The 27,852-nt window shown below is 40.0% G+C and overlaps 2 protein-coding genes across 4 annotated transcripts in view; one reads left to right on the forward strand and one right to left on the reverse strand.

Annotated features, from left to right (window-relative positions):
- Positions 1–785: 785 nt before the first annotated feature.
- MORN2 (MORN repeat containing 2) lies at positions 786–27,511 on the reverse strand. Its single transcript, XM_049870161.1, has 6 exons — positions 27,386–27,511; positions 27,132–27,267; positions 5,338–5,388; positions 4,556–4,662; positions 2,330–2,466; positions 786–1,004 (listed from the first exon to the last, which is right to left on the reverse strand). Exons 1-6 carry the CDS (start codon positions 27,509–27,511, stop codon positions 902–904), a joined length of 660 nt encoding a protein of 219 aa, XP_049726118.1. The 3' UTR covers positions 786–901.
- Positions 27,327–27,852, forward strand: part of DHX57 (DExH-box helicase 57) — a 98,942-nt gene continuing 98,416 nt past the window's right edge. The window contains exon 1 of one of the 3 annotated variants that reach the window (XM_049870286.1): positions 27,327–27,454. The gene's annotated coding sequence lies outside the window, so the exon portion shown is untranslated. Of the gene's footprint in view, positions 27,455–27,476; positions 27,622–27,852 lie in introns of those variants that run through there. The other 2 variants (XM_049870288.1, XM_049870287.1) reach the window with 2 other exon arrangements.

The following is a 27,852-nucleotide window of genomic DNA, read 5'->3' on the forward strand; positions in this document are numbered from 1 at the left end:
CCTTTACACACCTTTTTGTGAACATATGTTTTTAATTTTCTTGGGTGCACACTTAGGAATAGAATTCCTGGGTCATATGGAAACTCTTTGTTTAACTTCTTGAGGAACTGTTTTCCACAGTGGTTGCACAATTTCACATTCCCCACCAGCAATGTTTGAGGGTTCTGACTTTTCCACATCCTCACCAACATCATCTATTGTCTTTTGTATCAAAGCCATCCTAGTGGTTGGGAAGTGATATTTCATTATAGTTTTGATTTACAACATTTTTTCATAGACTTATTGGCCATTTGCATATCTTCTCTGGAGAAATGTCTATTCAAATTCTTTGCCTATTTTTTAATTGTGTTGTCTTTTTATTGTTGAGTTGTAAGAGCTCTTTATATATTCTGAAGCAGACCAAAGCACTTGGCTGCTAACTGAAAGGCTGGCGGTTTGAACCCACTTGCCACTCTGAGGGAAAAAGATGTAGCAGTCTATTTCCATAAAGATTAAAGATTACGACCTTAGAAATCCTATGATGCAGTTCTACTCTGTCCTATAGGGTCACTATGAGTCAGAATCTACTCAATGGAACACAACAACAACACACCCTTATCAGATACTTGATTTTCTTGTATTCTCCCATTCCTGATAATGTCCTTTGATGCACAGATGTACTTTTTAAAGGTGAAAAAACTAAGGCACAGATTGAAAACTGACTTTGCCAAGATCTGATGGTTCTGTTGTATTTACTGAAATAAGCTAAGTCTCAATTGAATGATATAACTTATTTTAAACCAATTATAAAATGATGAAAACAAAGCTGAAAAAGGCATTAGTAATGATTTTATTGGCAAGTGTATGAAGTCATTTCAACTAAAAGCTTCAAGCACCACATTAAAACTTCAATGCAGGGCATCTACATGAGTAGCTTTAGTTTCAGGCCTGGAGCAGCTCTGAAATGAAAGTTACCACACCATTCTAGTCCTTGGATATCAGTATACTGTCCTTCACCTTCAACCCTGCAATAACAAAAAATAAGTTTGTTCATTAACCAAGGCCAAAAACTTACAGTCCAGATACAAGATTCTCTAGCTTACAATGTCTGAAACATTGTATCTTTCCACTTACAAAGTGCTGTCATATGGCACAAAATACTATTCCAAACGAACATGGTTACTACAGAAATTTAGGTGCCCAAGATTGTAGGATCACATAAGCTAAGTTTACACAAGACCAAAGTGATCAGTTAAAAAATAAAAAACTTATGTTATCTGGCTTAATTAGTTCATTCATTTATTCGACAAATATTTATTGACTACCAACTAGAGGTGCTCTGTGCTGGTTATAGAACAGTGAGTGAGACAAGCGTGATCCCTTTACTTGGACTCTTTGGAGCAGTAAAAATACACTTCACATAAACAGAGTTTTATCCTAAACTAATTCATATTTTTGATGCTACTGTATATGTTTTTAAATTTCCATTTCCAATTGTTCTTTGCTAGTACACAGAATACAACTGATTATTATATAATGACTTTGTCCCTTGCAACCTTGCGAAACTCATTTATTAACTATAATAACTCTTCTGAGAGTCATTAGGATCTTTTACATAGATGATCGTGTCATCTGTGAATAATGACAGTTTATTCTTTCCAGACTATATGTTCCATCTATATTTTCAAAATAAAAATTTGGGGGTGGGGCAGAATTCCATTACTGTTGTTTTGATGGATTTCAGGGAGAAGTAAAAGTAGATCTATGTGTGTTCAAATTGTCTTCTTTACCCAGAAATCCCTCACTACTTCTTTAAATATTTCTTAGAAGGCTTCTCTGACTTTTTTCAATTACTTTTCATAGTCCTTCACTCATAACATTCTTATGAGCTATGTAGGAAAAATATAATTGATCCTATGTTACTGAGAAAGTGATGGGGCCATAAGAGCGTTACACAAATTATGTGGCACGTAATTGAATTGTTGGGGTACTTTGGGTGGTCCTCATCTAAACAAAGAACAATATGAAGATGGGAAAAAAGAAAAAAATAATAAAGACAGCAGAATAATGAAGGGGTTTAAGACTGACTCAAAAACTTCTACAGAATAGAAAAGTCAAGAGGAAATAAATGAAAAGTCTAACGGATTATCACCAAGAATGTTATTTCCTTTGGATGGTTTATAATAGTCTTAGCTTCTTTTATAATACTTTTTCCACCCAAAGTAACCCAAAAGTTCTTAGAAACTAAATATTTTATAAAAGATGATTCAGCATTAAATATAATATTTAAACAAACATGCCTAAAAAGAATCGTTCAGAACTATGTACGGTCACTTTTTTTTAAGCTTACCTATTTTCATTGAAATTTCCAGTGTACTTTGCCCCACTTGGGAATGTATAAGTCCCCAATCCGTGAAACATATTGTCCTTAAAATGTCCTTCATATACTGCTCCTGAAAAATGCTCGAGTCTTCCAAAGCCATTCATCTGTTTGTAGCAAAGGAAATGTCCTCAGTGACTAATCTTCAGTTTCTAGAACCTTAAATATGTACACATATAAATCTATAGTGCACTTTGTCTTAGTTATCTAGTGCTGCTATAACAGTAACACCACAAGTGGGTGGCTTTAACAAACAGAAATTTATTTTCTAGCAGTTTGGGAGGTTAGAAGTCCAAATTCAGGGTGTCGGCTCTAGGGAAGGCTTTCTCTCTCCGTCAGCTCTGGAGGAATGTCATTGTCTCTTCAGCTTCTGCTTCCTGGTTCCTTAGAGATCTCCATGTGTCTTGGCACCTGTCTTACCCCATCTCTACTTCTTGCTTGCTCGTTCACTCTCTTTTATATCTCAAGAGAGATTGACTCAAGATATACCCTACACAAATTCTGCCTCCTTAACATAACAAAGGCAAACCATTCTCAAATGGGATTATAACCAGTGGGATTATAACCAGAGGCATAGGGGTTAGAATTTACAACACAGATTTGGGGGGGCATAATTCAATCCACAATACACTTAATAATTATTTACCCTACCATTGTATCACCCTTATTTTCCAAAAAAGCAAGACAACATTTTTATCATTGTCCTTCAGGTATATCTATCTATGAACTCAATCAAATGTTCCCAATCTGAGGCATGTGAACATTTAGAGGGTCCGTGAAGATAATAATAGTAGTCCTTAAGATACTTCCGATATTCAAAAAAATTTAAAGGGCAACCGGTTTAGTTAGTTCAGGAAACAGTACAAAGTACTTGTTAAGAACACAGATTTGGATTCAAGCAGATCTGGATACACATTCTTGTTTTATCACTTCTTAGCTAGGCAAGAAACCTGAGCCTGAATTCCCTCATTTGTAGAAGAGAAGTATTAATGTCATATAGGGTCACTATGGGTTGGAATTGACTCAATGGCATACAACAACACCAACGGTTCTTACCTTGTGAAGTTATGAGGATTAAGTAAGAAAATTATGTAATGGGTTTAGCTTTACTCAGTGAATGAAAGATGAGAAAAATGGTGGTGATGATGATGAATTTTCTGCATGAGGTTAACGTTGCTCATCTCAAAAAAAAACCAAAACCCGCTGCCATCAAGTCGATTCCGACTCATAGCGACCCTATAGGACAGAGTAGAACTGCCCCATACGGTTTCCAAGGAGCGCCTGGTGGATTCGAACTGCCGACCTTTTGGTTAGCAGCCGTAGCTCTTAACCACTATGCTACCAGGGTTTCCTAGATACATATATAAAACAAGAAATATAATCATTTGTTATTTTTATTGTATGTCATTCTTTGGCGCCGTCAAGTTTGTTCTGGTTCAAAGCGATCCTATGCACAACAGCATGAAATACTGCCCGGTACTGTACCAAATGCTTGAGCTCATTGTTACAGCCACTGTGCCAGTCCACCTCGTTGAGGGTCTTCCTCTTTTCCGCTGACCCTGTACTCTGCCAAGCATGATGTCCTTCTCCAGGGACTGATCCCTTCTGACAACATGTCCAAAGTATGTAAGACACAGTCTTGCCATCCTTGCCTTTAAGGAGCATTCTGGTTGCACTTCTTCCAAGACAGATTTGTTCATTCTTTTGGCAGTCCATGGTATATTCAATATTCTTCGCCAACACCACAATTCAAAGGCATCAATTCTTCTTCAGTCTTCCTTATTCATTGTCCAGCTTTCACATGCATATGATGCAATTGAAAATACCACAGCTTGGGTCAGGCGCACCTTAGTCTTCAAGGTGACATTTTTGCTTTTCAAAACTTTAAAGAGGTCCTTTGCAGCAAATTTACCCAATGCAATGCACCTTTTGATTTCTTGGCTGCTGCTTCCATGGCTGTTGATTGTGGATCCTAGTAAAACGAAATCCTTGACAACTTCAATCTTTTCTCCATTTATCATGATGTTGCTCATTGGTCCAGTTGTGAGGATTTTTGTTTTCTTAATGTTGAGGTGCAATCCATACTGAAGGCTGTGGTCTCTGATCTTCTGATTTTAATTAATGGTAAAATGTCTGAAACCACTTAACCCGTAAGGGTTACTTATCCATTGTTAATAATAAAGACAATAATAATACCTTGTCATCTTTCCAACTTCCTTTGTAAATAATCCCATCAGGGGTGGTATGAATCCCTTCTCCATTTCTCTCAAAGATTCCAGAAGGTGTTCTTGTACAGTCACCATCTTAACAAGAGAGAAATAATGAAGATTATTTTGTTTAACCAAGCAATGCAGTATTTATGTCCAAGCCTAATCACAACTGCACCCCTGTGGATCTCCTTGGCTCCCTAGAACTGAAACCAATTCGACGACAGGTGAGGAGATCCATGGACCAGAGAAGGTCTTGTAACCACTGAGACCCAAGGACCAGGAAGACTGACAGCTCCTGGAATTTTCCAAGGCATGCTTTGTCTAGACGTAACATTGGGGTTTAGGTTTAAAATCTGTTCATCTATTAGTACTTCTAAGTTATTTAACAGATTTAATATCTTAATAGTAGCTTTTATGAACTGTGTTATCACATTTTTTTACTCTTAAGGTATTTTCGTCCGTATAGAAAAAGTAACTGAATCACTCATCAGTACTGTGCTTCTCTAAATAATCATCTAAATGAAACCAAATGGTAAACATTTTCCCTAAATAAAAGATGAGAAGGTAAGGGGGGACAGGGAAGCTAGATTAAGGGAAACAGAACAACCAGAATGGAAATAATGAGACCGCTAATAAGTTGTAAAAAATGTAACCAATGTTACAGAACAATATGCATAGAAATTGTTATATGGAAATCTAATTTCCTGTGTAAACTTTCACCAAAAACACAATAAAAAATTTTTTAAAGTAATTGAAATGTACTCTTACCATACTTGTCTCCATTTGGAAATATAAAGCTTATCTTATACACTTCTGAGGCTGTTTTAAAAGATTTAAGAAAAGTCACATAAGTTTAAATAGTTTTATATCATAAGACCTATAAAAATTTGCTTTAAGAGCTACCCAAATAGACTCACTTCCTAAGATCACAAGCACATCGTGATTACCTGACCTTCACATTTCTAGTGTGGGGTTCTGGGGGAAATAAATAATTTTGCCTAGATAACCTATTTTTATTTATTTGTTTGTTTATTATAGCAGCTTTGTTAAGATATAATTCACATACCACAAAACTTACCCTTTAAAAACTGTACAATTCAATGGTTTTTAGAATATTCAGAATTGCACAATCATCACCATAATCTAATTTTAGAATATTTTCATTACCCCCAAAAGAAACTCTGTATCTGCTAGCAATTATTTCCCATTCTCCTCATCCACACTCTTCTCCCCAAGCTCCTGGCAACCACTAATATAATTTCTGTCTCTATGGGTTTGCCTATAATGGACATTTCATATAAATGGAATCATACAGCATGTAACCTTTCGCGACTGGTTTCTTTACTTAGCAAAATGTTTTCAAAGTTCATCCATTTTGTAGCGCATGTCAATACTTCATTCCTTTTTATAGCTGAATAATATTCCATTGGAATCCCGGGGTGGGACATTCAAGATAGTTGGCTGCTAATCAAAAGGTTGGAGGTTCAAGTCCACATACAGGTATCTCAGAAGAAAAGCCTGGTGAATGACTTCTGAAAAATCAACTATTGCAAATTCTATGGAGGTGGTGGGGCCAAGATGGCAGAATAGTGAGACACTTCGTGTCATCCATCTTACAACAGAGACCTGAGAAAACAAATGAATCAGATACATATGACAATTTAGGAACCCTACGCATCAAAGACAAAGCTGAAGAAATGGACTGAGGGGCAGGTGGAAGGAGAGACAATTCAAAAACAGAGGAAACAGGACATTATGGATCACTGGCATCCTGCTAGCTGAATCTGCATGGTGCAGACATATTCAGGCAAGCATCAGCATCTCAAGCTGAAACCCACCATATCTGGTGTGGATAAGTAGCAGCAACTCTGCACATACCTCGAGAACCAAACAGAAGTGATATCAGACCTATGAAATTAAGTGCAAGCTCCCAACCCAACACACGCACCATACCCCCTCCCCCACCAGAGCCCTACGGCCGAGGAGCACTCCCTTCTCCTCATCCATCCCCCTCCCTGCTCCAACACCAGTCTGGAGGTATTCAACACTGCCACACTCTCTAAGCTGGGAACTCATGGCCCAGTCTGGAAGCACCGGCCCTGTCGCCCAACCACTGGCACAGGGGGTCCACAGATTTGCAGTGCTCTTCACCCCCACTGATTACCCACACCAGTGCCTTGCTGGCCAACCCAGCATAGCACGCCCTCATTAGAACAAAAAGGGCAGGGCCCTAGACACAGTAAACAAAAATATAATAAACACGTATAATAACTTCTTGATGCCTTGGAGACAACAAATATCAAATCACATAAAGAAACAGGACAAGATGGCTCCAGTGAGTGACCAAAAATAAAGAACCAGGAAACCTTCTGGAGAAAGATAAGACAATGGAATTACCTGATAAAGAATTCAAAAGACTAATATACAGAGCTCTCCAAGAGAACAAGAAGGAGATCAGGTAAGACACAGACCAAACCAAGGAACACACAGAAAAAGCAATGGAAGAATTCAGAAAAACAATACAAGAACAAAATAACAGAATAAACAGGCCACTAGAAATGATACAAAAAACAGCAACTAGAAATCCAAAAGATTACCAAAAATATTTCAGAATTAGACAACTCAATAGATGATCACAGGAACAGAACTGTGACAACGGAAGTCAGAATTAGTGAAACTGAAGATAAATCACTTGACATCAATTTGTTTGAGGAAAAATCAGAAAAATGAAGAAAGCTGAGTAACTGTATAGGATACTATCAAGAGGAAAAACTTACACATGATTGAAGTACCAGAATAGAGGGGGATAAATGGAAAACGCAAAGAGAATTGTTGAAGAATTTTCTGGCAGAAAACTTCTCTAATATCATTAAAGACAAGAAAGTATCTCTCCAAGAATCTCAATGAACCCCATACAGGATAGATCCCAAAAGAAAGTCACCAAGACTTATCATAATCAAACTTGCCAAAACTAAAGACAAAGAAAGAATCCTGAGAGTGGCTAGGAATAAAGAAGTCACCTGTAATGAGACCTGCAAAGACTAAGCTCTCATTACTCAGCAGAAATAATGCAGGCAAGAAGACAATGGGACGACATATATAAAGCCTTGCAGAAAAAAAAAAAAAATGCCAGCAAAGGACTATGTATTGAGCAAAACTGTCTCTCAAATATGATGGCAAAATTTGGTCATTTCCAGGTAAAGAGAAATTAAGGGAATATGTAAAAAGCAGACCAAAATTACAAGAAATATTAAAGGGAGTGCTCCAGTTAGAGAACCATTAACATCAGACAACAATTTAAGACTAGAACAAGGATGTATCGACTAGATACCAACCAAGATAGGGAATTCACAAAAATAAAACACAGCTAAAAGACTGAAAATAGGGAAACAGGCACGTCAATATGTAAACAGCGACAATGGCAAACCAAAAAAAAGAGAATAAACAGTGTAGTCAGATAACTTCCATACGGACAAAAAGTCAAGAAGACATCGAAATAAAAGACTGGGAGGCGAAGCCAAGATGGCAGAATAGACAGACGCTTCCGGTGAACCCTCCTTACAACAAAGACCCGAAAAAACAAGTGAAAGGAGTGTATCTGTGACAAGTTGGGAGCCCTGTGCTCGAAGGCAAGCTTAGAAAAAGAACTGAGGGGCAGGAGGAGGAAGAGACCATTCAGAAGCAGAGAGGAGTTAACTGCACCTGAATTGCGGGGAGCCCTCAGGCACCATTCTTGGGGCGGTGGTGGCGGCGGGCTGATACTAGCGTTCAGCTGCAGTTTCCTCAGGGAGAAGCAGCCAGCCACACAGCCCACTCACACCTCTGGAACCTGAAGAGAATGGCACTCGCGGCAAAAGCTAAGTACTTGCGCATATTTTAACGCGACCCCCCCCACCCGCAAACCGGCTTCAGTGGCTGAATTCACTGGGCCTGAGATAGGCACTGTTGAACACCTAGAGCCATGCTCCCTGCCTTGGGGAAGGAAAAATTTTGCATTGGGGGGAAAAGATAATTTGCTAGCTCCACTAACCGGGGGAGCTCAGGACAGAAGCAGCGCCTGTCCAGGCATAAACCGTCCATGGACTTTGAGCACCTTTCCCTTCTGCATGGACCTGTGTGGGCCTATTTCAGGAGAATAGGCCCTTGTTCGCAGACTACAACTATTTCAGCTGTGCTGTGGAAAGGGGGGTGTTTGATGTTTGACACTGCTTTGCCTATTAAACAAGGTCCCATTTACCCACATCGGGACCTAAGGACTCCACTCAGGTCACCCAGCCAACCGCAACAGGAGTCCAAAGATAACCGGTACCTCCCAGTACTTAAAACCAAAAACTTTGGGTGCCCATGGTCTGTCTGCAGAACCCACCCACCAGCACGCTCTAGGGAACAAGGACGCTTTTTCCTCAGAGACACTCGGGGGTCCATTCTCAGCCCCCTGCCTTGTTCAGAGCATGACCCCCTGCTGCAATCAGATACTGGTATATATGCCAATCACCCCTGCCCCTCTAAGGCTGTAGGACAGAGCCTGTACCACACACTTCATGATCAGCTACCTGGAAACCTGAGCTGAATTCATACAAGAAAACTGAATGGACTCCTAGATTGATATACCTGATAACAGCTCTAGCCAGCTGGGGACAGGACACCAGAGCTCCCAAGGTGAAAATAATCAAGCTAGTTCACTGAAGCAACCCATAGGGCTATACCAAAACAAAACAAAGCAAGCAGCTACGACACAGTAAGCATGCATAAATTAATACGATAACTTACAGATGGCTCAGAGACAACAGTCAATATCAAGTCACATAAAGAAGCAGACCATGATTACCTCAACAAGCTCTCAAAACAAAGAATCCAGGGATCTTCTAGATGAAAGTGCATTCCTGGAATTACCAGATGCAGAATACAAAAGTTTAATATACAGAACCCTTCAAGACATCAAGAAGGAAATGAGACAATATGCAGAACAAGCCAAGGAACACACAGATAAAGCAATTGAAGAAATTAGAAAGATTATTCAGGAACATAATGAAAAGTTTAATAGCTGGAAAAATCCATAGACAGGCAGCAATCAGAAATTCAGAAGATTAACAATAAAATTACAGAAGTAGACAACTCAATAGAAAGAGGAGCAGAATTGAGCAAGTAGAAGCTAGAATTTCTGAACTCAAAGATAAATCACTTGACACTAATATATTTGAAGAAAAATCAGATAAAAGAATTTAAAAACTGAAGAAACCTTAAGAATCATGTGGGACTCTATCAAGAGAAATAACCTACGAGTGACTGGAGTACCAGAACTGGGAGGGATAACAGAAAATACAAAGAAAATTGTTGAAGATTTGTTGGCAGAAAACTTCCCTGATATTGCGAAAGATGAGAAGATATCTATCCAAGATGCTCATCAAACACCACATAAAGTAAATCTTAAAAGAAAGGTCACCAAGACACATTATAATCAAACTTGCCAAAACCAAAAATAAAGAGAGAATTATAAGAGCAGCGAGGGAGAAATGAAAAGTCACCTACAAAGGAGAGCCAATAAGAATAAGCTTGGACTACTCAGCAGAAACTATGCAGGCAAGAAGGCAATGGGGTGACATATTTAAAAAATTGAAGGAAAAAAATTGCCTGCCAAGAATCATATATTCATCAAAACTGTCTCTTAAATATGAAGGTTAAATTGAAACATTTCCAGATAAACAGAAGTTGAGGGAGTTCATAAAACCCAAATCAAAACTATAAGAAATACTAAAGTGAGTTCTTTGGTTAGAAAATAAATAATATCAGGTATCAACCCAAGACTAGAACACTGGGCAGAGCAACCAGAAGTCAACCCAGACAGGGAAATCCAAAAAAACAAAGCAAGATTATTAAAAAAATAAAAAAAAAAAGCTCAAAACAGGGTAACAGCGATGTTATCATATAAAAGAAGACAACATTAGGAAAATAAAGAGGCACTAAGAAATGTAATCATACACCTTTCATATGGAGAGGAAGATACGGCAATACAAAGAAATAAAAGTTAGGTTTAAATTTAGAAAAATAGGGGTAAATAATAAGGTAATAACAAAGGAGACAAACTATCCTAATCATCAAAATAAAATACACGACAAAAATAGAGACTCAGCAGAAACAAAATCACCAACAACAAATACGAGGAAAGGAAAATATACAAAGATAATCTACTCAGCACATAAAATTAAGTGGGAAAAAAAACTGTCAACAACACACAAAAAAAGACATCAAAATGATAGCACGAAATTCATACCTATCCATAAGTACCCTGAAAGTAAATGGACTAGACGCACCAATAAAGAGACAGAGAGGGGCAGAACGGATTAAAAAACAAGATCCATCTATATGCTGCCTGCAAGAGACACACCTTAGACTTAGAGACACAAACCAACTAAAACTCAAAGGATGGAAAAAAAATATATCAAGCAAACAACAATCAAAAAAAGCAGGAGTGGCAATGTTAATTTCTGACAAAATAGACTTTAAAGTTAAATCCATCATAAAGGATAAGGACATGATATAATGATTAAAGGGACAATACACCAAGAAGATATAACCATATTAAATATTTATGCACCCAATGACAGGGCTGCAAGATACATAAAACAAACTCTATCAGCATTGAAAACTGAGATAGACAGCTCCAGAATAATAGTAGGAGACTTCAACACAACACTTTCGGAGAAGGACAGGACATCCAGAAAGAAGCTCAATAAAGACATGGAAGATCTAAAGGCCACAATCAACCAACTGGACCTTGTAGACATATACTGCACACTCCACCCAACAGCAACTAAGTAAGTATACCTTCTTCTCTAGTGCACATGGAACATTCTCTAGAATAGACCACATAGTAGGTCATAAAGCAAGCCTTAGCAGAATCCAAAACATTGAAATATTACAAAGCATCTTCTCTGACCATAAGGCCATAAAAGTGGAAATCAATAACAGGAAAAGCAGAGAAAAGAAATCAAACACTTGGAAACTGAACAATACCCTGCTCAAAAAAGACTGGATTTAGAAGACATTAAGGATGGAATAAAGAAATTCAGAGAATCCACTGAGAATGAAAACATTTCCTATCAGAACCTTTGGGACACAGCAAAAGCGGTGCTCAGAGACCAAATTATATCGGTAAGTGCACACATCCAAAAAGAAGAAAGGGCCAAAATCCAAGAATTACCCCTACAACTTGAACAAATAGAAAGGAGCAACAAAAGAAACCCACAGGCACCAGAAGAAAACAAATAACAAAAATTAGAGCTGAACTAAATGAAATAGAAAACAGAAAAACAATTGAAAGAATTATCAAGACCAAAAGGTGGTTTTTTGAAAAATTAACAAAATTGATAAACCACTGGCCAAATTGACAAAAGAAAAACAGGAGAGGAAGCAAATAGCCCCAATAAGAAATGGGATGGGGGATATTACAAAGACCCAACTGAAATTAAAAGAATCATATCAGACTACTATGAAAAATTGTACTCTAACAAATTTGGAAACCTAGAAGAAATGGATGAATTCCTAGAAACACACTACCTACCTAAATTAACACAAACAGAGGTAGAACAACTAAATGGACCCATAACAAAAGAAGAGATTGGAAAGGTCATCAAAAAACTCCCAACAAAAAAAAAGCACTGGTCCCGATGGGTTCACTGCAGAGTTCTACCAAACTTTCAGAGAAAAGTTAACACCACTACTACTACAGGTATTTCAGAGCATAGAAAAGGACGGAATACTACCAAACTCATTTTATGAAGCCACCATATCCCTGATGCCAAAACCACGTAAAGACACCATAAGAAAATTATAGACCTATATCCCTCATGAACGTAGATCCAAAATTCTAGCCGATAGAATTCACCAACACATCAAAAAAATAATTCAACATGACCAAGTGGGATTCACTCTAGGTATGCAGGGTTGGTTCAACATTAGAAAAACAATTAATGTAATCCACCACATAAATAAAACAAAAGATAAGAATCACATGATTTTATCAATTGACGCAGAAAAAGCATTTGACAAAGTTCAACACCCATTCCTGATAAAAACTCTCAGCAAAATAAGAATAGAAGGAAAAATCCTCAACATAATAAAGGGCATTTATACAAAGCCAACAGCCAAAATCACCCTAAATGGAGACAGCCTGAAAGCATTCCCATTGAGATCAGGAACCAGACAAGGATGCCCTTTATCACCACTCTTATTCAACATTGTGTTGGAGGTCCTAGCCAGAGCACTTAGGCTAGACAAAGAAATTAAGGGCATCCAGATTGACAAGGAAGAAGTAAAAGTATTTCTATTTGCAGATGCCATAATCTTATACGCAGAAAACCTTAAGGAATCCCCATAAAACTACTGAAACTAATAGAAGAGTTCAGCAGAGTATCAGGATACAAGATAAACATACAAAAATCATTTGGATTCCTCTACACCAACAAAAAGAACATCAAAGAGGAAATCTCCAAATCAATGCCATTTATAGTAGCCCCCAAGAAGATAAAATACATAGGAATAAATCTTACCAGAGACGTAAAAGACTTATACAAAGAAAACTACAGTACACTTCTGCAAGAAAACAAAAGAGACTTACATAAGTGGAAAAATGTACCTTGCTCCTGGATAGGAAGACTTAACATTATAAAAATGTGTATTCTACCAAAAGCAATCTATACATTTAATGCAATTCCGACCCAAATTCCAATGACATTTTTTAATGAGATGGACAAACAAATCACCAACTTCATATGGAAGGGAAAGAAGCCCCGGATAAATAAGGCAGTACTGAAAAAGAAGAACAAAGTGAGAGGCCTTACTTCACCTGATTTTAGAACGTATTATGCCACCCCAGTAGTCAAAACAGCCTGGTATTGGTACAACAACAGATACATGGTCCAATGGAACAGAATTGAGAATCCAGACATAAATCCATCCACCTATGAGCAGCTGATATTTGACAAAGGCCCCAAAAGTGTTAAATGGAGAAAAGACAGTCTTTTTAACAAATGGTGCTGGCATAACTGGATATCCATCTGCAAAAAAATGAAACAAGACCCATACCTCACTGCATGCACAAAAACGAGCTCAAAATGGATCAAAGACCTAAATATAAAATCTAAAACGATAAAGATCATGGAAGACAAAATAGGGACAACGTTAGGAGCCCTAATACATGTCATAAACAGTATAAAAAACATCATTAAGAATGCAGAAGAAAAACTAGATAACTGGGAGCTCCTAAAAATTAAACACCTATGTTCATCCAAAGACTTCACCAAAAGAGTAAAAAGACCACCTACAGACTGGGAAAAAGTTTTTAGCTATGACATTTCTGATCAGCGCCTGATCTCTAAAATCTACATGATACTGCAAAAACTCAACTGCAAAAAGACAAATAACCCAATTAAAAAATGGGCAAAAGATATGAATAGACACTTCACTAAAGAAGACATTCGGGTAGCTAACAGATACATGAGGAAATGGTCACGACCATTAGCTATTAGAGAAATGCAGATCAAAACTACAATGAGATTTCATCTCACTCCAACAAGGCTGGCAGTAATCCAAAAAACACAAAATAATAAATGTTGGAGAGGCTGCGGAGAGATTGGAACTCTTATACACTGCTGGTGGGAATGTAAAATGGTAAAACCACTTTGGAAATAGATTTGGCACTTCCTTAAAAAGATAGAAATAGAACTACCATATGATCCAGCAATCCCACTTCTCGGAATATATCTTGGAGAAATAAGAGCCTTTACATGAACAGATATATGCACACCCAGGTTTATTGCAGCACTGTTTATGATAGCAAAAAGATAGAAGCAACCAAGTTGCCCATCGATGGATGCATGGATAAATAAATTATGGTATATTCACACAATGGAATACTACGCATTGATAAAGAACAGTGAGGAGTCTGTGAAACATTTCATAACATGGAGGAACCTGGAAGGCATTATGCTGAGTGAAATTAGTCAGGTGCAAAAGGACAAATATTGTGTAAGACCACTATTACAAGAACTTGAGAAATAGTTTAAACTGAGAAGAAAACATTCTTTTGTGGTTACGAGAAGAAGGAGGGTGGGAGGGTGGGAAAGGGGTATTCACTAATTAATTGGTAGATAAAAACTACTTTAGGTGAAGGAAAAGACAACACACAATACAGGGGAGGTCAGTACAACCGGACTAAACCAAAAGCAGTTTCCTGAATAAACTGAATGCTTCAAAGGCCAGTGTAGCAGGGGCAGGGGTTTGGGGACCATGGTTTCAGTGGACATCTAAGGCAATTGGCATAATAAAATCTATTAAGAAAACATTCTGCATCTCACTTTGAAGAGTGGCATCTGGGGTCTTAAACACTAGCAAGCAGCCATCTAAGATACATCAATTGGTCTCAGCCCACCTGGATGAAAGGAGAATGAAGAACACCAAGGACACAAGGTAATTATGAGCCCAAGAGACAGAAAGGGCCACATGAACCAGAGACTACATCATCCTGAGACCAGAAGAACTAGATGGTGCCCGGTTACAACAGATGACTGCCCTGACAGGGAACACAACTGAGAACCCCTGTGGGAGGAGGAGAGCAGTGGGATGCAGACCCCAACTTCTCATAAAAAGACCAGACTTAATGGTTTGACTGAGACTGGAAGGACCCTGGTGGTCATGGCCCCCAGAACTTCTGTTGGCATAGGACAGGAACCATTCCCAAAGCCAACTCTTCAGACATGGATTGGGCTGGACGATGGGTTGGAGAGGGATGCTGGTGAGGAGTGAGCTTCTTGGATCAGGTAGACACTTGAGACTATGTTGGTATCTCCTGCCTGGAGGGCAGATGAGAGGGTAGGGGGGTTAGAAGCTGGTGAAATGGACACGAAAAGAGAGAGTGGAGGGAGAGAGCGGGCTGTCTCATTAGGGGGAGAGTAATTGGGAGTATGTAGCAAGGTGTATATAAGTTTTTATGTGAGAGACTGACTTGATTTGTAAATTTTCATTTAAAGCACAATAAGAATTATAAAAAAAGAAATAAAAGACTGGTTTAAACAAAGAAAAAATAAAGGTAAATTTCAAGGTAACCACAAAGGAAGCTAACAAATCTACCCATCAACATAAAAAAGAAAAACATAGACTCAGCAAATATGAAATCTACTATAATGAATGAGATGAAAAGAAAACCCATTAACAAAAAGAACTGAGCACAGAAAATTAAGCAGAACAAAGAAACCGTCACTAGCACAAAAAAAAAAAATACCAGTAAACAGACAGAAAGTGGCAGAATGGATTAAAAAAAAAAACACAATCTGTGTGCTGTCTACAAGAGACACAACTTAGACGCAAATACATACATAAACAAAAACTCAAAAGATGGAAAAAAATCTATCAAGCAACAGCCACCAAAAAAGAGCAGAAGTGGCACTATTAACCTCAGATAAAACAGCCTTTAAAGCAAAATGCACCTTAAAGGAAAAGGAAGGAGACTACATAATGATTAAACAGTCAATACACCATGCAGACATAGCCATAATAAATTCATACACACCCAATGACAGGGCTCCAAAATACATTAAACAAACTCTAACAGCTTTGGAAAGAGAAATAGACAGTTCCACAATAATCGTAGGAGAATTCAAGTTACCACTTTCGGTGAAGGACAGAATATCTAGGAAGAAGCTCTGTAAAGATACAGAAGATCTAAATGCCACAATCAACCAACTCAACCTCATAGACACATACAGAACACTCCACCCCAAAGTGGTAAAAGACCACTATTACAAGAACTCAAGAAAATGCTTACACACAGAAAAAAACATTGTTACAAAGCAGGGAGGGAGGGGAAACGAAAATCACTAACTAGATAGTAGCTAAGTGTCAACTTTGGTGAAGGGAAAGACAACACACAATATAGGGGAATCAGCACCACTTGACCAAAACAAAGGCATAGACACATCCAAACACCTTGAGGGAATTGCTGGGGTTGGGGGCTGAGGACCATAGTCTCAGGGGACGTCAAGGTCAACTGGCATAACACAGTTCATAAAGAAAATGTTCTCCATCCTACTTTGGTGAGTAGCGTCTGGGGTCTTAAAAGCTTGCGAGCCACCATCTAAGATACATCTGCTGGTCCCATTTTGTATGGAGCAAAGGAGAATGAAAAAAAAAAAAAACACAAGGGAAATATTAGCCCAAAGGACTAAAGGACCACATGAACCACAGCCTCCACTGGCCTGAACCCAGAACTAGATGATGCCCAGCTACCACCACTGACTGCTCTGACAGGGATCACAACTGTCCTGGACAAAATGGGAGAAAAATATACAACAGAATTCAATGTCACAAAAAAAGACCAGAGTTACTGATCTGACATAGACTGAGGGAACCCCTGAGACTATGGCCCCCAGTCACTCTGCTAACTCAGAACTAAAACCACTCCCAAAGCCCACATTGTAGACAAAGATTGGACAGGTAAGATAAAACAATAACATATGTGAGGAACGTGCTTCTCAGTTCAATCAAATATATGAGACCAAATAGGCAACTCCTGCCCAAAAGCAGAATGAGAAGGCAGGAAGGGACAGGAACTGGACAAATGAACACAGGGAACCCAGGGTGGAAAGGGAGTGCGTGCTGTCACATTAGTGGGATTGCGGCCAATGTCACAACACAATATGTGTATAAAATTTTTAACGAGAACTAACTTGAGCTGTAAACTTTCATCTAAAGCACATTAAAAAGGAAAGAAAGAAAGAAAACCCTATAGAGCATGCTGAACTGTGACACACATGGGGTCACCATGAGTGGAAGCTGACTTGATGGCAACTAGTGGCAGTAAGTACATTTTGTCTATCTATTCACCAGTTGATGGACATTTGGGTTGTTTCCACGCTTTGGCTATTATGAATATGATGCTATGAACACTCATGTACAAGTTTTTGTGTGGACATATGTTTTTATTTTTCTTGGGTAGTGTCTTAGTTATCCAGTGCTGCTATAACGGAAATACCACAAGTGGACGGCAAACAAATAATTTCTTCTATAAGCATCAGCCCAAAGCTTGTTTCTATGAGGCAGAGATTAAAGATGTCCCAAATGTCCAACTTTTCTAAGCTGCTGTACCACTCCATCAACTCTAACATCAACTACTCTCTCCCTTCAGCCCTCTTCCTTCTGTCTTTATTGTTGTTAGGTGCCTTCGAGTCAATTCCGACTTACAGCAAACCCTAGATAAAACAGAACACTGCCCTGTCCTTGTGCCATCCTCACAATTCTTGCTATATTTTAGCACATTGTTGCAGCCACGGCGTCAATCTATCTTATTGAGGGTCTTCCTCTTTTTCGCTGACCCTCTATTTTACTAAGCATGATGTCCTTCTCCAAGGACTGGTCCACCTGATAACATGTTCAAAGTACGTGAGACGAAATTTCACCATCCTTGCTTCTAATGAGCATTCTGGCTATACTTCCTCCAAGACAGATTTGTTCATTATTCTGGCAGTCCACAATATGTTCAATATAATTCATTAACACCATAATTCAAAGGCAACAATTCTTCTTCAGTCTTCCTTATTCATTGTCTAGCTTGCACATGCATATGAAGCAATTGAAACACCATGGCTTGGGTCAGGCTCACCTTCCTTCTTAAAGTGACCTCTTTTGCTTTTAAACACTTGAAAGAAATCTCTTGTGGAGATTTGCCCAATACAATGCGTTATCTGATTTCCTGGCTGCTGCTTTCATGGGTGTTGATTGTGGATCCAAGCAAAATGAAATCCTTGACAACTTCAATCTTTTCTCCATTTATCATGATGCTTTTTATTGGTCCAGTTGTGAGGATTTTTGTTTTCTTTATGTTGAGGTGTAATCCATATTGAAGGCTGTGGTCCTTGATCTTAATCAGCAAGTGCTTCAAGTCCCCTTCACTTTCAGCAAGCAAGATTGTGTCATCTGCATAACGCAGGTTGTTAGTAAGTTTTCCTCCAATTCTGATGCCACGTTCTTCTTACCATAGTCCAGCTTCTTGGATTATTTGCTCAGCACACAGATTGAATAAGTACGGTAAAAGGATGCAACCCTGGTACACACCTTTCCTGATTTTAAACCACGCATTATTCCCTTGTTCTGTTCAAACAACTGCTTCTGGTCTAAGTACAGGTTCCTCATGAGCACAATTAAATGTTCTGGAATTACCATTCTTCACAATGTCATCCATAATTTGTTATAATCCATACAGTCAAACATCTTTGCATAGTCAATAAAGCACAGGTAAAGATCTTTCCGGTATTCTCTGTTTTCAGCCAGGACCATCTGACATCAGCAATGATATCCCTCGTTCCCTGTCCTCTTCTGAATCCAGACTGAATTTCTGGAAGTTCCCTGTAGATGTACTGTTTATAACCACTTTTGAATGATCTTCAGCAAAATTTTGTGATATTAACGATATTGCTTGATAATTTCTACATTCTGCTGGATCTCTTTTCTTTGGAATGGGTACAAATATGGATCTTTTCCAGTCGGTTGGCTAGGAAACTGTCTTCCAAATTTCTTGGCATAGATGAGTGAGCACCTCCAGCACTGCATCCGTTTGTTGAAACTTCTCAGTTGGTATTCTGTTAATTCCTGATGCCTTGTTTTTCACCAATGCCTTCAGTGCAGCTTGAACTTCTTTCAGTACCATCCATTCTTGATTATATGAAATGGTTGAACGACGACCCATTCTTTTTGGTATATGACTCTATGTATTCTTTCCATCTTGTTTTGATGTTTCTGGCGTCATTTAGTATTTTCCCCATAGAACCCTTCAACTTTGCAACTTGAAGCTTGAATTTTTTCTTCAGTTCTTTCAGCTTGAGAAATGCTGAGCATGTTCTTCCCTTTTGGTTTTCTATCTCCTGCCCTTTGCACCTTTCATTATAATACTTTGTCTTCTTGAGCCGTCCTTTGAAATCTCCTGTTCAGCTCTTTTACTTCATCATTTTTTCGTTTTAGCTGCTCTACGTTCAAGGGCAACTTTCAGAGTCTCTTCTGACATCCATTTTGGTCTTTCCTTTCTTTCTTGTCTTTTTAATGACCTCTTGCCTCCTTCATGGATGATGTCCTTGCACAACTCATCCTGACTTCAGTCATTAGTGTTCAATGTGTCAAATCTACTCTTGAGATGGTCTCTAACTTTAGGTGGGATACACTCAAGGTCGTACTTTGGCTCTTGTGGATTTGTTCTAATTTTCTTCAACTTGAACTTGAACTTCAATCTGAGCAATTATGGTCTGTTCCACAGTCAGCCCCTGGCCTTGTTCTGACTGATGATATTGAGCTTTTCCATCGTCTCTTTCCACAGATGTAGTCGGTTTGATTCCTGTGTATCCCATCTGTATAGTCACCATTTATGTTGTTGAAAAAGGGTATTTGAGGAATATACCCTAGAGATAAAAGAGCCTTCACACAAACAGATATATGCACACCCATGTTTATTGCAGCTCTGTTTACAATAGCAAAAAGCTGGAAGCAACCAAGATGTCCGTCAACAGATGAATGGGTCAATAAATTGTGGTATATTCACACAATGGAATACTATGCATCGATAAAGAACAGCGACGAATCTGTGAAACATTTCATAACATGGAGGAACCTGGAAGGCATTATGCTGAGCGAAATGAGTCAGAGGTAAAAGGACAAATATTGTATAAGACCACTATTATAAGATCTTGAAAAATAGTAAAAACTGAGACGAACACATACTTTTGTGGTTACGAAGGGGGGAGGGAGGGAGGGAGAGGGTTTTTTATTGATTAATCAGTAGATAAGAACTGCTTTGGGTGAAGGGAAAGACAACACTCAATACATGGAAGGTCAGCTCAAGTGGACTGGACCAAAAGCAAAGAAGTTTCCAGGATAAACTGAATGCTTCAAAGGTCAGCAGAGCAGGGCCGGGGGTCTGGGGAACATGGTTTGCGGGGACTTCTAAGTCAATTGGCAAAATAATTCTATTATGAAAACATTCTGCATCCCACTTTGAAATGTGGCGTCTGGGGTCTTAAAGGCTAACAAGCGGCCATCTAAGATGCAGCAATTGGTCTCAACCCACCTGGAGCAAAGGAAAATGAAGAACACCAAGGTCACACAACAACTAAGAGCCCAAGAGACAGAAAGGGCCACATGAACCAGAGACCTACATCATCCTGAGACCAGAAGAACTAGTTGGTGCCCAGCCACAATCGATGACTGCCCTGACAGGGAGCGCAACAGAGAACCCCTGAGGGAGCAGGAGATCAGTGGGATGCAGACCCCAAATTCTCATAAAAAGACCATACTTGATGGTCTGACTGAGACTAGAGGAATCCCGGCGGCAATGCTCCCCAGACCTTCTGTTGGCACAGGACAGGAACCATCCCCGAAGACAACTCATCAGACATGAAAGGGACTGGTCAGCAGGTGGGAGAGAGATGCTTATGAAGAGTGAGGTAATTAAATCAGGTGGATACTTGAGAGTGTGTTAGCAACTCTTGTCTGGAGGGGGGATGGGAGGATAGAGAGAGAGGGAAGCTGGCAAAATTGTCACGAAAGGAGAGACTGAAAGGACTGACTCAATAGGGGGAGAACAAGTGGGAGTAGGGAGTAAGATGTATGTAAACTTATATGTGACAGACTGATTGGATTTGTAAACGTTCACTTGAAGCTTAATAAAAGTTAATTAAAAAAAAAAAGGGTATTTGCAATGAAGAAGTTGTTAGTCTTGCAAAATTCTATCATGCAATCTCCAGCGTCATCTCTACGACCAAGGCCATATTTTCCAACTACCAGTTCTTCTTCTTTGTTTCCATCTTTTGCATTCCAATTGCTGGTAATTATCAATGCATCTTGATTGCATGTTTTATCCATTTCAGCCTGCAGAAGTTGGTAAAAATTTTCAATTTCTTCATCTTTGGCCTTACTGGCTGGTGTGTAAATTTGAACGATAGTCGTATTACCTGGTCTTCCTTGTAGGCATATGGACATTATCCTATCACTGATAGCGCTGTAGTTCAGGATAGATCTTGAAATGTTCTTTTTGACAATGAATGCGATGCCATTTCTCTTCAAGTTGCCATTCCCAGCATAGTAGACCATATGATTATCTGATTCAAAATGGCCAATATAAGTCCATTCCAGTTCTCTAATGCCTAGACTATTGATGTTTATGCATTCCATTTCATTTTTGACGGTTTCTAATTTTCCTAGATTCATACTTAGTACATTCCACATTCTGATTGTTAAGGGATGTTTGCAGCTCTTTCTTCTCATTTTGAGTCCTGCCACATCAGTAAATGAAGGCCCCAAAAGCTTGACCCCATCCACATCATTCAGATCAACTCTACTTTGAGAAGGCAGCTCTTCCCTTGTCGTATTTTGAGAGCCTTCCTATCTGAAAGGCTCATCTTCCAGCCCTATATCAGACAATGTTCCACTGCTATTCATAAGGTTTTCACTAGCCAATCTTTTCAGAAGCAGACTGCCAGGTCTTTCTTCCTAATCTGTCTTAGTGTGGAAGCTCAATTGAAGCCTATTTCAAATACCTGCAAGGTCACCCTCCCGTCTTTGTTTCCCTAAATCGATGCAACGTCTCACAAAACTTACAAACTGAACCGTATAAACGAAACAGCTCATGCAGTTGTGGAGGCTGGCAAGTCCCAAATTCGTGGGTCAGGCGTAAGCTTCTCCCTGGACCCTCGGTTTCTGCCTACAGGTACTCCGCTTTCTCGCTCTGTGGGCCAGGAAGTCCGTTGCACTGTCTCCTGTGGGTATCTCTTGAGGGTCTCTCCTTCAGGTCTCTCCTGGCTTGGTGGTGGTGGGCTTTTCTCTCTGCTCTGGAATTGGCTCTTTTTTAAGGCAAAACTGACCAATCCCCTAGGTGCACCACAATTATCTTATTTGCACAGTCCCACCCAATCACCTGGGTGGGAGTTAGTATGGCAAGAAAGGCCATACTAAGTAATTCGCCACAGCACAGCTTTAAAAAACAGAAGTCTATTCTCTAGTAGGCTAGAAGTTTGAACTCAGAACACCAGCTCCAGGGGGAGGCTTTCTCTCTCTGTCAGCTCTGGAGGAAAGTCCTTGTCATCAATCTTCCCTTGGTCTAGGAGCTTCTCAGTGCAGGAACCCTGGGCCCAAAGGACACACTTTGCTCCTGGCACTACTTTCTTGGTGGTATGAGGTCCCGCTGTCTATCTGCTTGATTCTCTCTTTTATATCTCAAAAGAGTTGTACTTAATATATAACCTAACCTTGTAGATTGAATCCTGCCTCACTAACATAACTGCCTCTAATTCTGCCTCATTAATGTCACAAAGGTAGGATTTACAACACACAGGAAAATCACATCAGATAACTAAATGGTGGACAATCACACAATACTGGGAATCATGGCCTAGTCAAATTGACACACGTTTTGGGGGGAGTCCATTCAATCCATAACAGATAGCCAATATGATCTACTGATTGTCTCACAGAGGTAAGTAAATTGGAATGAGGAATCTCTGATTTGGCAGCAGGAGGAAATAGGAAAAGCTTTAAAAACATAACAAGGGGGGAGGGGTAAGGGTCCAAACTGAATAAGACTGGAATGGAGACCAGATAAAAAAGGAAGAAAGAAGACCATAAGAGTGGGGGTATCTGTGCCTCAGAGCCCTTGGCCATTTAGTGGACTAAAAACTTAGAATCAGATTTTTTTCCAACACTGAAGAAAACATATAGACAGAACAGATAAGAACACTTTTAGAGTAGTAGGGTCAAAAAGAATGTTATACCAAGTGTGGTCTGTGAATGAGAATTACCCGGGGTGCTTGCAAATTCCTGGGCCCTACTCCCAAATCTACTGGATCAGAATGTGTATGGGTGTGGGCAAGGGAACTGCTATTTTAAATTAGGTGCCAGTTGAGAAAGGTTAGAGGCTTATTCCTTCTGAGGAACCAGGGCTATTAAAACAATAAGAAGACTTTAAAGTATTGTAACATCCTCAGAGAGAAAGGGAAAGCATATTACCCTTGAAATAGGACAGGTGGTTATGAAAAAGAATCAATTAGCAACCCAAGAAATGAATAATATAGCTGATTAAATAAAACTTCAGTACAATTGCTGACAACCATTGCTGTCGAGGTGATTCCAACTCAGAACAACCCTATAGGACTGCGTAGAACTGCCCCATAGAGTTTCTAAGAAGTACCTTGTGGATTTGAACTGCCAACCTTTTGGTTAGCAACCGTAGCTCTTAACCACTAGGATTTCCAAAACTTCAACAGATGGGCTGAAGAGCAGAACCGACGTAACTGAAAAGTAATTAGTGAATCAGAAGATCAGGTTGAAAAAAAATTTCCTAGAAAGAAGTGCAAAGAAAAAAACAGATAACCCACAAACAACAAACTATTTAGAAAGGAAGAATCAGACTGACATCAGCAACAGCAGATGTTGAAAAAATGGCATGATATCTTCAAAACTCTGAGGGAAAATTTTGAAAATAACATTCTACTTGCAACCAAATTATTAGTATGAAATGATGGAAAGGATTTTTTTTTTTTTGAGATGACAGAACTCAGAGTTTAGTACCTATGCTCCCTCTCTGAAAGAAATACTGAAAAATGTACTTTAACAAGGAGAAAAATTAATCTGGGAACAAACAGGAAGATGAAAACTGAGGAACCAAGCAATTAGTAACACGATACTTTTATTTATTGTTAAGAAAGCATTTAATGTTATTTTTTTACTGTAGTTTTTATTGTTATGTATTTATTATTAAGTTTAAAATAGAATCTGTAGCTCAAGTTGAGATGGTATCAACATGGAAATGGTGTGAGGGGTGGACAGTAACTATGCTAGAGTTCTGATCTTGTTTAGTGGTTAAATATCAATACACATTAACAGTAAATCTTAGAAAATTATAAAGTTAGATGTGTTTCATATTTTTTTTGTAATTTCTAAGGTTTGGCTGTAGATGAAGGGTGAAGTATAGAGGTATGCAGAGACTGCCACTTGTGCTCATAAATTAGTTGTTTACATGTCTGCTAGATTAGAAGTTCCAAGGGGGCAGGGACATAGATCTCTTTTCTAAGTGTTTAACTAGACTGCTAAATTGGCTTGTACACTTTCTTGCTGTTCCCTCTCCCTGGCACATCCTTCTCTCTGACTGGTTAACTGGCAGTCTTCTCGGGAGTTGGCAAAAAGTTTAGTAGTCCGGGGTTTCTGTTCTGGCATCTATAGTCTATAGGGTCACTATGTCATAATCAACTTGATGGCAGTGGGTTTTTGTTTCTGGCACCAGGCTACCAAGGTTTGGATCCAGACTCCACCACTTTTTTGGCCTTGGACAAATTACTTAAATCTCTATGCCTCAGTCTCCTTGTTTTCAGATGAGGCAGATTAAGTAAATGAGCTAATCCATGTAAAACATTTAGGCCAGTATTTAACTCTGTATAGATTAGCTATCTTTTTCTTGTAGACTAGCTCTAGCTCAGGCACTATCTCTCCCATGAAGCCTTTCTTCTTATCTCCCCTCAACACCAGACTTCTCTAAGAGCCCACAGCATTCTGAGTTTATTCCCAATATAGTACTTAAACCAGCTGTCCTTAAGTTAATCCTGACGCATGGGGCTGTTGTTGTTGTTAGGTGCCATCGAGTCAGTGCCGACTCATAGTGACCCCATGTACAGCAGAATGAAATGCTGCCCAGTCCTGCTCGTTCCTCACAATCGTTGCTATGCTTCAGCCCATTGTTGCAGCCACTGTGTCAATTTATCTCGTTTGAGAGTCTTTGTCTTCTTTGCTGACCCTCTACTTTACCAAGCATGACGTCCTTCTCCAGGGACTGGTCCCTCCTGGTAACACATCCAAAGTATGTAGGACAAAGTCTCACCATCTTCACTCCCAAGGAGCACTCTGGCTGTACATCTTCCAAGACAGATTTGTTTGTTCTTCTGGCAGCTTATGGTATATTCAATATTCTTCACCAACACCGTAAGTCAAAGGTGTCAATTCTTTTTATTCTTCCTTATTCACCGTCTAGCTTTCGCATGCATATGAGGCTACTGAAAACACTATGGTTTGGGTCAAGCACACCTTAGTCCTCAAAGTGAAACATCTTTGCTTTTTAACACTTTAATGAGGTCTTTTGAAGCAGATTTGCCCAATGTGATACGTCGTTTGATTTCTTGACTGCTGCTTCCATGGGCGTTGATTGTGGATACAAGCAAATGAAATCCTTGACAACCTCAATATTTTCTCTTTTTTAACATGATGTTGCTTATTGGTTTGGTTGTGAGAATTTTTGTTTACTTTATGTTGAGGTGCAATCCATACCGAAGGCTGTGGTCTTTAATCTTCATCAGTAAGTGCTTCAAGTCCTCTTCACTATCAGTAAGCAAGGTTGTGTCATCAGTTGTTAATGCATCTTTCTCTAATCCTGATGCTGTGTTCTTCTTCATATAGTCTAGCTTCTCAGATTTTTTGCTCAGTATACAGATTGAATAAGTATGGTGAAAGCATACAACCCTGATGCACACTTTTCCTGACTTTAAACCATGCAGCATCCCCTTGTTCTGTTCCAACGACTGCCTCTTGGTCTATGTACAGGTTCCTCATGAGCACAATTAAGTGTTCTGGAATTCCCATTCTTCACAATGTTATCCATAATTTGTTATGATCCACACAGTTGAATGTCTTTGCACAGTCAATAACACACAGCTAAACATCTTTCTGGTATTCTCTGCTTTTAGCCAAGATCCATCTGTCATCAGCAATGATATCCCTTGTTCCATGTCCTCTTCTGAATCCAGCTGACTCATGGGGACCCTGTGTGTATCAGAGTAGAACTGTGCTACACAGGGTTTTCAATGGCTGTAATCTTTTGGAAGTAGATCACTAGGCCATTCTTCTGAAGCGGCTCTGGGTGGATTCTAACCTCCAACCTTTTTGTTAATATCCAAGCTCTTAACTGTTTTCACCATCCAGGGACTCCAATATACTTAGGGTTTTATGAAACATAAAGCTTTTTTGTGAGGATTCCCTATCACATCTGGGGCCCCAGGACAGGAATGATCGATTAGTCATCTCTTTTCTCACCCTACTGTCCAGCTCAGTGCTTAGTACACTGAGTGTACTAAGTGAATCAATGGCACTTGAAAAGCAGTCGTTGAATGCTTATTAAGCAGAGCACTAAAAATTACTCACACAAAAAAATCTTAGAAGGTTCCACATTCGAAATTTTGGAATGTTAGAGCTAAAGTGAATCTCAGAGATCCAGACCATCTGGCCCCACAGAGAAAACTGAGGACCAGAGAGTTTGGCATTTGCCCAAGGTATCACAGCAGCTAATGAATGGCAGGATCACAGCTAAAATCCGGGTCTCTTCGTCCCCTTCCACCTCCCCACCCCCCGCCCCGAACTCAGGTCCGGTGGAGACGCTCTGGAAATATGTCACACCCATGTAACAGTTAAGAGAGGCTGAGCCCTGGCTCAACGCGGGTTTTACTGAAGGCGCCATTCCTGGCCCGGGGCGTTGGGAGAGGGGCACTCACTTGACAGAGGGATATTGGAAAGGCTTTCGGGACTTTGCAATCCCCCCGGTGCCGCCAGCTCTGCGGCCTGAAGGGGACAAGCTTGCCAGATCGGTGGAGCGCTGGGAGCCGTTTGGTTGCTAAGGAAACCCGCCACCTCTCACCCGGAAGCGAAAATCCGTGCGCTGAGGCTGAGCCAATCAGAAGGCCCCGGGCTGGGGGCTGTGCGGCTGCCGCTGGGCCGTTCCAGGTGAGATCCGTGGGGGTGGCCGAGCCCAGGCCGGAGCCCGCGACCCCCGGGTACCCCTACCACCGCCGCCTGGGGAAGCAGCGCTGCAAGCCCGGTACGGCCTCCTCTTCTGGGGAGAGGGGATGTGTGTTTGTGTGCGTGGTCTGCGCATCGTCCTGTTTGTCCCTGTGCCGACAGGTCTGCCGCATTCCTGCTCCAGCATTGGTCAGGGTCCGAGGAGTATCCCGGCCCGGTGTGTCTCAGCCGGTCTGCCTGGGATGGGTGAGTCTGTACCGGCAGGGTCCCACCCCTGGGACCGGGCCAGGCCGAGCTCTGCAGCTGAAGTTGTCTACGCTTAGGCTGGAGACGGAGGAGGATTCAGGCTCGGGGCGGAGTAAAGGGTTGGATTGGCGGCTCCATTTCTTGTCTCTGTCTCCGTCTCGAGCCGAGTGCCTCCGTGGGGAAAGGGTTCAGGACAATGCATGTTGGAAGAAAGATACAAGATCTGAATCT

Source organism: Elephas maximus, chromosome 26 (assembly GCF_024166365.1).
Source record: "Elephas maximus indicus isolate mEleMax1 chromosome 26, mEleMax1 primary haplotype, whole genome shotgun sequence".
In the NCBI taxonomy this organism is placed as follows: Eukaryota; Metazoa; Chordata; class Mammalia; order Proboscidea; family Elephantidae; genus Elephas; species Elephas maximus.